At 39.0% G+C, this 11,066-nt stretch overlaps 1 protein-coding gene across 2 annotated transcripts; it reads left to right on the forward strand.

The window, feature by feature from the left end:
• Positions 1-1,073: 1,073 nt before the first annotated feature.
• arid5a (AT-rich interactive domain 5A) lies at positions 1,074-10,299 on the forward strand. Of its 2 annotated transcripts, none has more exons than XM_010772385.1 (7): positions 1,074-1,203; positions 2,428-2,513; positions 5,457-5,625; positions 5,723-5,775; positions 7,504-7,601; positions 7,683-7,848; positions 8,446-10,299. In XM_010772385.1, exons 1-7 carry the CDS (start codon positions 1,200-1,202, stop codon positions 9,616-9,618), a joined length of 1,749 nt encoding a protein of 582 aa, XP_010770687.1. In that variant the 5' UTR covers positions 1,074-1,199; the 3' UTR covers positions 9,619-10,299. The 2 variants fall into 2 exon arrangements, with proteins under 2 accessions (XP_010770687.1, XP_010770688.1); XM_010772386.1 differs by having other exon boundaries at positions 2,428-2,498.
• Positions 10,300-11,066: the final 767 nt, after the last annotated feature.

The following is an 11,066-nucleotide window of genomic DNA, read 5'->3' on the forward strand; positions in this document are numbered from 1 at the left end:
GGACCATCCGCGGAGCCGTTAAGTCCGCGGAGCCGTTAAGTTTGGACCAATCCGCGGACTTCCTCACACACACACACTCGGCGGGACGTTGCGAGGCTCGCTGCTGCGAGGAGCGGGACACTGTGAGCTGGCTCACTGGTGTGGGGTCGGCGAGACAGCGAGACACCGCGGAACTCAGCCTGGGCACACACACAAACTCCCAGCCAAGCTGCGGGTGTGTGTTTCGGGCTGGGTTCGCTGTGTCTCGCTGTCTCACAGACGGCCAGGCGGGCTCTCAGGGAGGGGAGGGGAAGGGAGGGGCGGGGCAGGAGCTCCAACAAGCCGTTTAGGACAGAGATTAAATACACATACTTTACAGAGATGCTGTATGAGAAACCAATGTGAGTTTGGAAAATTGCACAATATAAATGTATTTTAGTATACCTCAACAATGGAATTATGATCAGTAGAAATGACCATGACATGGGACCTTTAATTCAAATTCACAAACAGGATCCTTTCAATGTGCTTACTCATTGTGATACTTCATACTTTGTGTTGTGCTTCTTAGAAATATGTTGTGGCACCAGGAAATGTCTCTTCCTTTAAACACTTTATCAAACAGAAAATGATTATTCATCAGCCAGCTCCAAGATGCTTAATCAGCAATGATATGAACTGATAGCAGCCGTGCACAGCCGGGCTTCCTTCATTTGACAACATTTTGGAAATGTTATTGTACTAAACCTTTAAAGGGAAACAGTTAAATGTTGGTTTCACTTCCCCAAAGTGAGCTATTTTGGTGAATTTGAGTCAGTACACTGAAGTTGACCAGACTACAATCATTGTTTAATGAACTGTATTTTTTATATCATGGAAGCTGTGTGGAAGGAATGTGTTTTTATTCTTTACATACTTGTGTGCACAAAACATAAGCTTCATCATCTTCATGTTTATTTTTCAGGAACTGGATAATCAACTACAAAGTGAATGTTGCACCAGAAACAATGTCAGCCTATGATATCAGACAATGTGAGATGTGAATAACAAAAGAAAGGACTCAGTTTCCCAGACTCATTTGCTGCGGTGCGAGCAGAACAACCAATGAAACTGTTGCGTGGAGACAGCTTCCTGTTTGGTGGTGTGAAGTTGAAGAGAGCCCCGCATGAATTACTGTTACTAAACACTGTCAGACAGAAAGCAGCAGACCACTTCTGGAAATGGGTGAGAAGAGCTTTTAACTTTATTGAAAAAAATACTCTTATTTACTGTTGTATGTAATTGTATGTATTGAATATTGTGGTATATACTGCATGTATAGACGCTTAAATTGTTACTAATGTTGTTTATACAATATTCTGAAACTGTCTGTTTTTGAAAAATGAAGGCAAATATATTCATAACTAAGAAAACAAACTAAATTTATTTACAAAACCATAATGCTTTAGGAATTTATAATAAACTGCAAGTGCTAAAATGATTTCATCACAATATCCTTCCTGAGATCACACATGATAAATGGCTAATGGATTGTTATTTGACAACAAAACAAACCGATAAAAGGAGCCATCACTTGTTTAAGGGTAAATAATACAGTTTGTCAAAAATATTTGTTCAACACACGGGAAATGGAGAAGTAAGAGGCTACTGAAAGCAGAATTAAAAGTTCAAGCCACAGCACAGGAAACAAGCTATCTCAAAAGAGAAGCATATTGGTTTTTGCACACAAGTGATATCGGTGTGGGTGGAGGGCGGCGAGGTTTGGAGTTTACAGTTTGTGAAGAAAGAAAAAACGTCATTCTCAGAATCACATTGTATTCCCAGGGCTTGTCATTTGAATATCCTTTCCTCATTTCTCACAAAATGCATTAGTGTGCTCCTCAATGTTGACACATGCATTCGACATGAGATTGAGTACAATATTGCTCAATATCTCATATTCTAATACTAGAAACATAATAAATGCAGTGTTGTTTATATAAAGCCCATCTGTCAACTTGTTACCTGGGAATGATAAGTAGTAATGCTTTAGGTTAAGAACATTGCAGTTTATTTTTCTTAGATCACCTCGAATATCATAGTGGATGTGTTCTGATATCATACAGTGCAGCATACAAGTGGTTATGTTCACGAGCAGGAAGTGGTTTTGTAACCTGTGGTTTTTTATATCAAACTCAGTTGACAATAAGCTCATCAGATTTCTATTTGCTGTGTTTATCTGTCATCAGACCATCAAGCAACTTACGCAAATAACAACCCAATTCCAAGCAGTGATGAGTTTCTGCTTTAATGTATTCCTCTGAAAGATATCTTTAAACCTGTTTTGCATTCAAGACTAACAATATTTCTTGTAATGAAGAAGTGCTTGCTTCCTTGACTGAGGTTCTTTGAATTCAGATGCACACTACTCTCAGTAACTGTCTTGTCTTTGCTGTGTTTCTCATGAAGCTCAAGAGGATCAGAGTGAGACGTCACAACAAACAGCCTCCAGTGACGAAGACAAAGGGCCGGAGACGCAGGTGATTACCTCAAAAGTCAGTTGGCCGCCTGGCAGCAGTTTGGGCAATTTCCATCAGTTACAGTTAATCAGTGACTACAGACATGACTCCTCACTTAGAGCAATGCTTTTTGCTTTCATTTCCCTTTTTCCTGGTGAATTTGACACGTTGGCTCATTTTTTTTTTAATAGTGTGTGTACAGTCGTTTCATCTTGATGGCTGATTGTGAAATGACTAACAAGGAATGAGTGTTACTTCTCTGTATCTTGAGAGGGTCACAGATCGCACGCACATCTCACCCCATCAGACACACCACAATATTTTCATTGCACATACAGAAACTCAGGAGCTCCTTGCGAGACGCTGTTCTGGTAACTGAATCAAGAAGTTACAATATGAGAGGCAGAAATTTGCTCATGAAATTTCCAGAGCTGATGCTAGATGAAAGCGCGGTGGTTTCTGTGGTGACCTCTGGCCCGCAGATAGCATCAATCCAGCACGCCACCGACAATCATTGTGAGAATCACATATCCACACACTGACATCAACATCACCCACACGGCTTTCCAAAAAAATGAAACTAGAGGAAATCAAGAGAAGGTCTCACGATGATATTCAGTGTATATAGAGCAGTGCTGGAAAGTAATGAAGTACTTAACTAACGTTTTTAGGTACTTTTACTTGAGTATAACCTGAGTATTTGCATTTAATGCTCTTTTATACTTCTACTTCTATCTTCTAATGTAATCTTCCATCCACTAAATGTAATCTACTGCTAATACAGATTCAGATTATTAGGTAATACAAAAGATAAATAGACTTTGACAAATATAGGCTAAGATATCCTAATTCAATAAGCTTCATGTTTACTAGCTGTGGTGAACACATTCTCGCACCAGTAATCAATGTAATGTAACTAAGTAAATTATCTATTGTATTTAAGTAACACATTGAGGTAATAGTACTTTACGTAAGTCTTTATACATACTTTATACTTTTACGCCACTACAATTTGTAGAGAATGTTGTCCACGACATTTATTTTATATATTTAGTTACTACATTCCATATTTATGTTATAAATACTAAATTAAAAATCGACACACATTATAATGTATCATCATTATGGGTAAAGCTACCCAGTAGTGTGTAGATAATTTAAATAAACCCCCGCCTTTACCATGTGCAACACTGCAGTGATGATTAATGCATCAATCATTTTAGTGAAATAATTAAAAAAAGATCTGGTGCTTAAATGGCAATTTTGCATAATGAGTACTTTTACTTTTGGAACTTGAAGTATTTTTAAATACTGATACTTTTTTACTTTTACTTCAGTAGAAATTTTGAATGCAGGACTCTCACTTGTATATGAATATTTTGTACAGGGTATTGCTGCTACTTTTACTTATGTAAATAATCTTCTTCAACCTCTGAATTGACTATGATTCTGAAATGGGCCTTAACGCATAATTTTATTCTTTGGGAATTTTGGTATATTTTGATTCCGAAACTTTGTTTAATTTGACTATAGTAAGATATTCAATGCAGGGCTTTTAGTTGTAATTTTACAATCCAGTATTGCTGCTTTGGACTTTTTCTTCCATCACTGATATGTGAAATGTGCGAAGGGAAACAGTGTAATGTCTGAGTGCACACATTTCCTTTTGGCAATCATTGATGCATTTTGTGAATCAGATCCAAGCAACATTTAGCATTTTAAATAAATAAATAAATGCATCCCATTCTTTAGATTTTAGATGCAGCTGCAAACTGAATTTCTTGCCATGTTAATCAGCCTTACAGTTCTGAAAATGAAGACAATTTTAAGTGGTGTGAAATTGAAACATCCCCTTTCAGATGACTCAGAATAGCATCAGAGAAGCTGTTAGCTGGGAGGAGCGGTGAGGATTTGCTGAACTGTGACTCAGTCGGTGCTGCTTGGTTAGAGGCCTCCACCTTCACTATTACTCACTCTGGAGGCCTACTTCTCGGAACCAGGAACCACATAGAGGAACTTTATTCAATATGAAACCACGTCGAGCTGTTTTGTTTTACAATGACTGTGACTGAAATAAAGCAGCTCTGGCCTGTGCTGATTCAAAGTAAAAATATTGACACTGTCCATTGTGGTCTCTATTGACAAGCTATCAAAATTCAGATTACAGAGCGGGCAGTTGTGCTCATAAAGACAGCTTAACAATATAGTTGCACTTATAAACAAACAACCGCCAATTATTTCTAGCACTTACTGTATGTTGCCCATTCAAGAAATATCCAAGTTATTGTGAGAGACAAATTAAATGCACAATCACAAAATCTAACTTTTAAAGTCGTGCAACAAGTCTTCGTTCTTTTGTACTTCCTGAAACGTTTCTATCTGATGACTTTGTTTCTGCATGTCTTCACTGTTTCATTTCTCCTTTCTTGCAAACCACAAATAGTGACATTGTCAATTTCTTGTACTGCAGTTCCAAGTAGTCTGGGTTATAACGCTTGAAATTTTTACATTTTCTCAGTATATTTAAATTGTCTTCAAAGTAACTGACCATATTTCTGCAGAACAACAGCAAACATGCAACTACTTCTTTCTTAGAAAATTACAAAGCAGCAGCCTTAAAGTCTTGCTTCTCATCAGTCACTTCTGATTTTGTAACAACACTTTAATGTCTTTAAAATCATTCTTTTGGCTTATATTTGTTTTTCAAAGTGACATTTGCGATACCAGAGGCTGACAACTCTAGACCAAAAACCCCAAGTCTGCTGCTTTCTCTCCAGACAGGATGTTTAGTGGTTATCTATTGAAAGTAGTGGTAAAACCCTGCTCTCTGATTTAGATGTTTCCTATAAGACATTTGCATCCCATACGCTTATTTCCCATCCATGACAATACCTTCAACTGTAAAACTGGTTTCTATTTCGGTGCAGTGGACTGTGTTACCACTTGATTTTCATACGGCATCTGTTTTCTCCTCGCCAGGATTCTCCCCCAGTCATCGAGATTCAAGACTCAATGACTGAATGTGAGGAAGAAGCGAGGCCCGGTAAAGTGCAGATGGAGGAGAAGGCGTTTGTATCCAGTCTGCACTCCTTCATGAAGGACAGAGGGACTCCCATCGAAAGAATCCCACATCTGGGCTTCAAACAGAGTGAGTTCATTGGAGCTGGTCCTGCTGTTGAATGAAAGACAATATTAACTTGGTATTTGATTGAAATTAATACTGTTCTCATGTTTGTTTCCCCCAGTTAATCTCTGGAGGATCCACAAAGCTGTGGAGAAACTCGGGGGCTATGATTCAGTAAGAATGTTTTACTCTTCTGTGGAATATTACTGTAATTACTGGCTGCTACATTATTCTTCTGGCTGTAACACCACTGTGCAACACATACGTTTTACAATGAATTGATGTTGTCACTGACTGCTTTTTTATTTACTTGTATACAGTGGTCAAAAGTAACTAAGTACATGTACCTTTTTGACATATTTGTACTTTACTTGAGTATTTCCATTTAATGCTACTTTATTCCGCTACATTTCAGAGGCAAATAGCCTACTTTTTACTCCACTACATTTACTTAAACACTCGCAGTTACTTTTTATTAACATGATATGCTGCTGATATGGTATAATGCAGTACTGTACTAATAATCTACACAGTATTTCAAATTTGGTCCACCTTGACCAACAACAAGACTGTAATGATCTTAGATCTATAAAAACAGTCAAAGTCAGCTTTATTGTCAAAATTACTACATGTGTTGTACATCCAGAAATCTCGAGATACCGTTTCCCGCAGTCCCACAGTGTGACATATAGGATAATAAAATAAACACAATAACAATACAATACTGTGATAAGATCAATTCCGCACAACGAGTACATCACTGTTGATACCTAAAGTATCTGTACTTCATATTATTCTGTAACGGGTCATTGTGCAGAATGAGTACTTTTAATTAAGTAAAATTTGGACTTTTACGTGTAGTCGAATATTTTAAGTCTAATAGTATTTGTACTTTTACTTAGTTAAAGGATCTGAGTACTTCTTCCAACACTTCATTTATATGCTCACTTTCATAATGCTACCATGGATGTGTAATTATTTTATTGATGTGTTCTTGCCTCTTTATTTAATATGTTAGCGTACACATTTTATTTTTGCCTCTGATCCTCAACCTCCCTTTCCCTGTAATGTAGTAAACGTCCCAGCTGTGGAACCCATACATCATTTCTGATTCTTATCTTTGTTCATAGTCCTTTGAGTCTTGTGTGTTTGAGTCTACACGTAAGTGGAACATTACAAATATAGGTCAGGTGCAAGGTTTCAAACACAGTGGAGGACATCTAGCTCTCGCTGCTCTGTTGTCTTTGATGTTGACAGTGTGGGACCTTATAGTCTATGTGTCAGGGTGTTTGTTAAAATGGCATTAAAAGTGGGATTGAGGCCCCAAACAGAGTTGACCCCTCACTACCAACATCTCCGCTGCCACTGTGTCGCAGGCTGTCCACACAATATAAACCACCCACACATTGTGTACACTCTAAAAATGAAAGTGTCTTTGAAAAACAGCAGACATGGCATTTTAAATGTCAACCAGCCACCTCCCTTCCTCAAAATGGTTTTAAAACTAGAATTGAAAGCAGACCCTGGTCAAAGCACATCTGGGAAAGGAAAGCACACAATCACAGGGAGAAATAAGAAATAATATTCCCTGTTTATTATTTATCGTAATCATTAATCAAAACTCAATTTTAAGAGCTGCTTTGAGAGTGTGGTTAATGTTGTGTTTTATATTTTAAGTTTGAGCTCTTCTGCGCCCCCTAGTGGCAGGAGGAAACTAAGCAGCCCTTTAGTTTAAACCAGTCTATGGTTTAAACCAGCGCCATATAGGGAGAATTCTATTACATGGCTCTGGTTTCAACATGAGAAGACCACTGTGAATATAAGCCTTTATGTATCCTAACATAAGACAGTTTCTTCGCACTTATTTAAATTGATTTTTTCCCACCTTTTGTTGTCCAACAGGTGACAGCTCGACGTCTTTGGAAGAAAGTGTATGATGACCTGGGAGGAAGTCCAGGAAGCACCAGCGCTGCAACATGCACTCGCAGACACTACGAGAAGTGAGGGAGATTCTGTTTCTACCTTACTTGTCGATACATCACAATAAAACTGAATTTCTAATCAGATATGTGTTTCTTTAGGTTGGTGTTGCCTTTTGAGAGACACATAAAAGGAGAGGAGGACAGACCTCTGCCTCCAAGCAAACCGCGGAAGCCATATAAGAGAAATTCGGATGGCAAGATCACGAAGGTTGAGAAAAAGAGGAAACGGACTGAGTCGGAAAGAGACATGGATTCAGAGTTGGAGGTAACATGTTATAACTATTCAAATGCATCATTAAAGGTCACCTATTATGCAAAATCCACTTTTTCATGTATTTTCTACATCAACATGTGTCCCCTCTGTGTAAAGAGACTCTGAAAGTTTCAGGAACAAAGATTCTCTCTCTCTTTTTGTCCTGATCCATTTATATAAAAACCTGTCTGAAAATGAGCTGATCAGATTTTGGCCACTTTATGATGTCATAACGATTTTTTGGCTTGAGTAACCATTAGCCACCCCCCCCCCCCCCACCTTATCACCTGAATCTCCTCCTAGAGCACCATTGTGTTTTTTTTAACCAGATATCTCTCAGAGGGGCGTGGGGAGTGGCTCCTTATTTTCCTCTAAAGTAACAGACAGAGAATCAGCACTTTTGAAACAGAACTGAAACAGAGGGGATTATGGGTAATGCTGCAATGATCTGTTTGGTGTTTCGACCAAAACACTTCAAAGATATGTTTTGTATATATCTGAGACCTCTAATATATTGATGAAAAAGAGTATAATAGGGGACCTTTAAGAGAAAGAAATATAGCCTTTTTGCATCAAGTGTCCTAAAACATCATCTTTATTGCTTTGTAGGTTCTCACCCAGAGAAGTCCAGAGGCCTCCAGCCAAAGTGAAGCAGTGCTGCCTCCTCTCTGGACCTCCACCTCTGATAGACACCACCCAGACTGCTCTCCACCAAACAGAGCCACCACCAGCCTTTGCTCTCCTATCTATACTCACCTTGTCCAGGTCCCTCCATCCGGACCCTGGACCTCTCAAACCCCCTCAGCTGCCGGGGAGGTGATCTCACCCCTGGAGAAAAAGAAGCGTATGGCTCAGGCGAGTCTTAACCGGCCCTTGAGTCCTCAGAGAGAGGATAAAGAAAGGCCCTCCGTCATCCACTGCTCCCAGTCTCCAGCCAGGGCTTCTTCTTTAGGCCGTAACTGCAACTCCTCTGACAGCTCCCCGCTTCCTTCATCTCCTTCATCTTCACGCAGCACTTCCCCTCTCTCTGTTTCCTCAGAGGACGGTTCTGAAGGAAGTAAAGAAAAACCTACATCAAGCTCTGAGCTACCCAAAAATGGTGTAAAAAATACCCCCTGTGGTGAGGAGTCTGTGAGCTGTAGTCAGAAATCAAAAGATCCTGCAGGACAGAATAAAGACAACTCACTCCCATCTGCAGACTATATCACAGCCCAGATTAAAGACTGGATGCCAATCCACAAAGGGAGTGTCAAATACTCGCATCCTTTGCACTCATCCTCCTCTTTCATGGTGAGATCTGACTGGGCTCCAGCGTCTACCTCTAGTTTTACCAAAGTTGTTCCAAAATCTTTGCAGCTTCTGCGGCCCGCTCCTATTCGGCCGAGTTATAAAATGCAGCAGGACAACTCTGTGACCTGTGTGAAGAAGAACAACACGGCACCGTGGCTTTATCAGACAGAGAAGAGGGAGAAATCCAGGACAATGCTGCAAAAAGTTCCCCCCACTCAGCAGAGTCCGGCCCTCCCCCACTCCAGCCTGCCTATGTCCTACGTTCTGTCCAGAGACCCTCGGCTCCAGCCTGTGTTACATCCGGCATTTCCCCAACACAGAATGAGACTACCTCCCTCTCAGATAATGTACCGACACGTCCCGATGAGTCCTGCTCACTCGGCTCTCATTGGGTCTGCTGTTTACCCGTATCCCTACTCCATCCCTCTGTTAAATCCCCAAACTGGATATAACCTACCTGCCATGCATCAAATGTACCATCACAAGCTTTGAATATTTGTACTTTAACATCATACTTGAATTAAAATAACTTTAAAGTTCATCTTTACATTGAGGAAAGCGGCCAATGGTCCACTTCCTGTTGCTCTAATTTCGGTGACGGCTGAAGCTTGTAACACCCACATAAGTTATGTGGCTTCACCAGTTACCGTCATTAACCGTGTGCCTGTGTTGACCTTCTTTGGCCTGAACCAAACTACACTGAAGGGAAATGAAGATATAGATATACAGTATTTATAGGACTACAGGTTGAATCATCCAAATGCATCACGCGGGTGCATCATTTATAAACTCAAAGCAGAACTGTGCAAATGTGTTATTGTTTTTATAGCAGTAATTACATTAAATCATGACAACATGACATTGATAACCTGTAACGTGTCCATTTGTTGAGTGAAAAACTCTTTGTATATTTTACTCTAAAACTCTCTGAGATGAACAAACAACATTTTTGACAAGTTGTCGCACATTAGATTTTCAATACTTTGTGTTAAATAACTTTCTCACTGTATTGTGAAGTTAGTCGAACATTATGACACTGTACTGTATGTACCATGGATCAGTGTTTAATATTTTGAAAGATATTATACGAAGATCTTGTTGTTCATATATTGTTTTTTTTTGTAACTAGATTATTGTAAATAAATTTAAAAAACACATCAAAATAAAAAAAATGACCCCTTGTTTGTATTTAGAAAGATATTGAACAAAATATCATACTATTTCACAATAAGTGCCATCATTTTTAATAGACAACTTTTCTTTAATTATTAAAGATTTTTCTAAATCAACTTGTCCACCATTTCATTTCATTTTATATTGCTTACATGCGTTGGTGACATCATTATTGTATGGTTTTATGTTTTTTTGATCGGTTAATAAGTGAATAGCAGAATAAACTAGAGAATGCAATTCACAATTAAAAATGTGATGAATTATGGGATGTATCTCTGGAATTATGAAAGTTATGAATGATAAAAGTAATAGCCGTCGATTCCCGACCGAGCTGAACGTTTTGATGTTTGAACGGAGTTTCTGCGATGTTCAATGTGGGAAAAGAGGCGCAAAAATAACCCGACGGAATAATAAAGAATTTTGTGCGTAGCATAACATATATGACACACATAAATGACATTAAAGGTGGGGTGGGTAAGAATGCAAGAATGCATCCAAATGTGGGCACTGGTGGATATTGGTAGGGAACATTTTCTTCTAAATGAGGCTTTTATTATTTAGATAGGGCAGAGTAAGAGTCTAAGAGGAACATGATGAGGCTTTTATTAAGAGGAGCACATGCAACAGGATATGGAGGAGGAAGTTGATGCTTGAAGTGTTTGCCAACTGTAGTCTCTTACAGCTGAATTGTCATTTGAGTACTTGGTTTCTGAAATTGCTCATGGTTTTGCTGATTTATTGATCATATCTTAAGATGCCAGGCACAT

The sequence above is a fragment of the Notothenia coriiceps genome, unplaced genomic scaffold (assembly GCF_000735185.1).
Source record: "Notothenia coriiceps isolate Sejong01 unplaced genomic scaffold, NC01 NC01_scaffold00011182, whole genome shotgun sequence".
Classification (NCBI taxonomy): domain Eukaryota; kingdom Metazoa; phylum Chordata; class Actinopteri; order Perciformes; family Nototheniidae; genus Notothenia; species Notothenia coriiceps.

Excerpts from the sequence above, each read along its gene's own strand:
- arid5a (XM_010772385.1), top strand. Across the intron at positions 5,776-7,503 it reads AACTCGGGGGCTATGATTCA|GTGACAGCTCGACGTCTTTG; the intron begins GTAAGAATGTTT and ends GTTGTCCAACAG. Across the intron at positions 7,602-7,682 it reads ACTCGCAGACACTACGAGAA|GTTGGTGTTGCCTTTTGAGA; the intron begins GTGAGGGAGATT and ends GTGTTTCTTTAG.